Raw genomic sequence first — 4,294 nt, forward strand, 5'->3', positions numbered from 1 at the left:
GTTGATTTCATTGGTTAAGCAATAAAGAAACTGCTTGGCTGGCCCTGATAGGTTAAAACATAGGTGGGAGGAGTAAACAGAATAGGATGCTGGGAGGAAGAGGAAGTGAGCTCAGACTCTGCTCTGCTCCCGGAGAGATTCGACAGCTCTGCTCTCTGGAGCAGAGATGCCATGCTCAGCTCTCCCGGGTAGACACGATAGCTCTGCGCTCTGAGGCAGACACATGAAGCTCAGACCCAGGATGGACGTAGGCTAGAATCTTCCCGGTAAGCGCACCTTGGGGTGCTACAAACATTATTAGAAATGGGCTAGTCCAGGTGCAAGAGTTAGCCGAGAAGAGGCTAGATATAATGGGCAAGCAGTGTTTAAAAGAATACAATTTGTGTGTTGTTATTTTGGGCATGAGCTAGCAGGCGGCCGGGGTGCTGGGGACGCAGCCCCGCCACTCCTATTTCAACATCTGAGTTTTTCATCCAGAACAGATTCAAGACTGCTGCCTGAGATGATCAAGACTCACAGGATACTTCAGTCAGGACTTGATCATAACTCTAAATTTTCTTTAGGTCCCCATAAGATTATCAGCGCCCCCCCAACCAGCTGGAAGTAGCCTGGAATACTACGCCCACATTTCCAAAAAATGGACTATGGATATTTTCCTTTGTTTTTTTTTTTTTAAGGAGGGGGAAGTGGTGTGAGAGAATTGTCTGTATTCTGTCAATCATGTTTTAAATAAATGCTGATTGGCCAGGCAGGAAGTATAGGCGGGAAAACCAGAGAGGAAATAAAAATGATACAATGAGAACAGGAGAATTCTGGGAAGGAGGAAGTTGATTCCTCCCACACCTGCCCAGACCACCGAAGCAGCAGGATATGATCTGCCCCACTGAAAAAAGGTACTGAGCCACATGGCTAACATAGATCAGAAAAATGGGTTAATCAAGATGTGAGAGTTAGCCAGTGAGAGGCTAGAGCTAATGGGCCAATCAGCTTTATAACTTACAGAGATCTATGTGTGATTTTCTTTGGGGCTAAACAGTTGTGGGGTACAGGGCGGGACAGAAAACCCCAACAACAAACAAGCCAGGCTTGTCCATGTTACAATAAATGCTCCTAGTAGTCCTTGGGAAAATTCAAGACAATAGTTCCATTTGCATTTTCCTCCTAATGTGCGTAGGCACTAAAATGACAGCAGAGTCCTTATTTTCATGAATATGCTGGGACTCTTGGATTATTGACGCAACCTCTCCCTCTCTTGCTAGGATGTTAAGTGTATTTGAATTAATTTGTCATTGACTATGATAAATGTTTTGACAGTGACATCAGAGGGGTCAGGGTATCCAAGGCTAGTTGGGAACCAAAGAAGGAGTACAATGGGAGTGGAATGGAACCATTGAAAGTCTACATTTATGTTTTGTTGTTTGTTGTTGTTTTGAGACAGGGTCTCACTATGTATAAAGGCTGGCCTTGAAAGCACTAGATAGCAAATTTATAGTTTGCATCTATTTTAAAATGTTGGATCCCTTTTTTGTCAGAGGTAAAAATAAATTCAAGCCACACCATACTGAAGAGAAAGCACCCACAAAAGGTAGCCACTTTCAAACTGAATATCCAATACATACAGTGCTTGACATTATACTCCAGTTTAGATTTAAGTCCCAACAAAGTTTCCTAGCAAATGGGACCTAGGGGACATTACCTCTCTAATACTAGCAGTCTGCCAGGCTCCCACTGCACATGGATGCCTCTATTGTTCCATTGCACCAAGCAGACTGCGTAGCAGGCACCCTAGCTACAGCCTATTTAACCAGCAAGGGGCAAAGGTTGGTGTGGGGCAGGAGGCAAAAAGAACCACTCATTCCACTATAGGTAACAGGCACCGAAGAGAAGCACAGACCTACTTTTCTCACCTTCTCCTTCTCAACCCTTCATAGGTGGATCTCAGATTATCTTGACTGCTTCATGTCTTGGGAGTCAAGGTGTAAGAAGGGGTTTTCCTCACCTGGTTTTCTTTTCCTGGAGGGACTCCAGTATCTCCCGAACATCAGTCACATGACTTTCCTTGAAGCTTTGATGGGAGACCTGAAGGCCAGCATGGACCTTCCTCGCTTCTGTCAGTTCTTCTTTCATCTTCTGCAACAGTAGCTTTCGTTGCTGAGCCACATACATTTTGTCTGAGAATTTCCTCTGTTGCATGCCTGTCAAGTGACTCTCCAGAGTGTAGGGCCTAGCTATGTTTAGGGGCAGGTTATCTTTCCCACCTGTCTTGGACAACTTGGAATATGACACCTTCTCACCAGGCTGCTTATGATTGTCCACAGCATTTTCCACTTTCAGCACTGAGCTTGTAGGGTTGCAGCCCTCTTCCAGTTCCTTCAGCTGCAGGTGGCACTGATAGAGCTTCCGTTCTATGTGAGCAATGGTGGCAGAGGTGCGCTGGTTCACCCTCTCAAAGGCCTGCCGGATATGTGGGGCCTGGTGTCGGTCAGCTTTGAATACCAGCTTGAGGTAGCTCATGGTATTCTCATCCCTACTGGCCTTCTCCACTCTCAGCTGCTCTGAGAGGTAGAAGATTCGATGCCTGACACCTTCCCTCTCATTACGGGCAAGCTCACCATCTGAGAAGCTGGTGTGAGTGCTAGGGCAATCCTCACGGGAGGACAGGGACCTGTAGGAGGGCATGTTCGGAGGTAAGGTTGCACTTGAGCTCTTGTTGCCTTCCACCTGCATTGGGAAACAATAAAACATGCAACAGATCCTCTGTGAGCTTCAAACAGAAGATTTGAAAATGTATGGAGTCACTTCAGAAAAAATGCATGTGTGCATAGACAGTGATGTGTACAAGGCTTGTGTATTCAAGATGGACCAAACACAGACTGTGTGGAGAAGGAGTTCATTTCTTAGGCCCTGAACTCCTCCTGCCTTTTAAACACTTAACTCCTTGCCCATAACTTACTACAAACTCAAATGGGTAAAATTTGTCCTCTACATCTGCCTCACCTGGTCTTGAACCTATCTTCCTATTATCTCTTCCAAGAATTATGAGTTACGTCTCTCACTTATTAGAGGCTGTTCTTATAAAGTAGCAGTAAATTTCTTCCCATTAATCTATATGGCTGTCTGTATTGCTACTTCTGGGGAAATGGTAGTTAGAAAAATTTCTATGCTAACAGGTTTATCCGCTCTTAAAATCATTTGCCCCACACATTATTTTCTGAGCATTAATGAGACAAAATAGTCAGGGAGTCAAATGAGGGCAATACACTACTATACAACAAAGGAAATAAACTGCATCCTTGAGAAATAGAAAGGAACCTTAACAAGCATAATGTTGAACAGAAAACCACATTGTGCTTTGTTCTATTTGGATAAATTTCAAGAACATGCAAAATGCAGTGAGGTTGTATAGGGATGTCTACATAGACGACAAACTATAAAGGCAAAACCTAGTCGTGAAGAGTACAAGCATCAGGAGGAAGAATTTCCTGAAGGGGATTGTGACTGTAAGGCAGCTGGAGACTGTGGTGCTTGATAGCAGTTACTTATCATTATTTCTTAAGATACATGTTTATTTTTTCTGCACCTTTGTGCGCATATGCCAGATTCTGCAATTTTAAAAAATGTTTTAAGTGTTCAATAGATGGATTTAATAGCAGATTTTATATGATTAGATAAAGTTGCTAAATAGTAAAACAGAGCTGAAAAAAAGTATCTGGAATCCAGCACAGAGATATAAAGAAATAGAAACTTTTTGAAGTAGAAACAGAAGACAGGATGGGGAGGCCTAATAAAAATCTTCTCACTGTACCAGAGTGAGAAGATAGAATGAATATTACAAGGTAATCCATAAGAACTTTCTAGAACTAATAAAGGTGACAAATAAACACATTAAGAAGCTTAGTAAATTCCAAGTAGAACAAAACAAACTCAGAAATAGATCTGTATCAAGAGACAAGATATTAGAGAGGTAAAAACATATTACCTTTAAAACCATGACGTTTAGCCCGCAATCTGACTTCTTAATAGCATCAGTAAAATCAAGAATATGGCTGAACAGTTCTTCAGTACCGTTAGAGATATGCTGTTGGAGAAACATAAATCAAGTCAGATTCAAAGAATTGGAAATCAGAATGTCTTCAGCACAACCAGTAACCAATGAAGAAATGCCTTCAAAGCTTGAAAGGTAAATGATTTTATAACAAAGCCATTCTCTGAGTTAAGGACTCTTCTTTTCCCTTTTCCTTCCTTTTTTCCCTTCCATTTCCTTTGCCTTCTTTTCTGTTGTCTCTCCTACCTC

At 42.4% G+C, this 4,294-nt stretch overlaps 1 protein-coding gene across 1 annotated transcript in view; it reads right to left on the reverse strand.

Annotated features, from left to right (window-relative positions):
* Tex28 (testis expressed 28) overlaps window positions 1–3,991 on the reverse strand; it is a 14,402-nt gene extending 10,411 nt beyond the window's left edge. The window contains exons 1-2 of the mRNA XM_050125056.1: window positions 3,980–3,991; window positions 2,000–2,721 (exon numbers count right to left, since the gene is read on the reverse strand). Of these exons, the coding sequence (XP_049981013.1) occupies window positions 2,000–2,721; window positions 3,980–3,991 (734 nt within the window). The remainder of the gene's footprint in view (window positions 1–1,999; window positions 2,722–3,979) is intronic.
* Window positions 3,992–4,294: the final 303 nt, after the last annotated feature.

This window comes from Alexandromys fortis, unplaced genomic scaffold (assembly GCF_014885135.2).
Source record: "Alexandromys fortis isolate MF-2015 unplaced genomic scaffold, M_Fortis_MF-2015_v1.1 scaffold_225, whole genome shotgun sequence".
Taxonomy (NCBI): domain Eukaryota; kingdom Metazoa; phylum Chordata; class Mammalia; order Rodentia; family Cricetidae; genus Alexandromys; species Alexandromys fortis.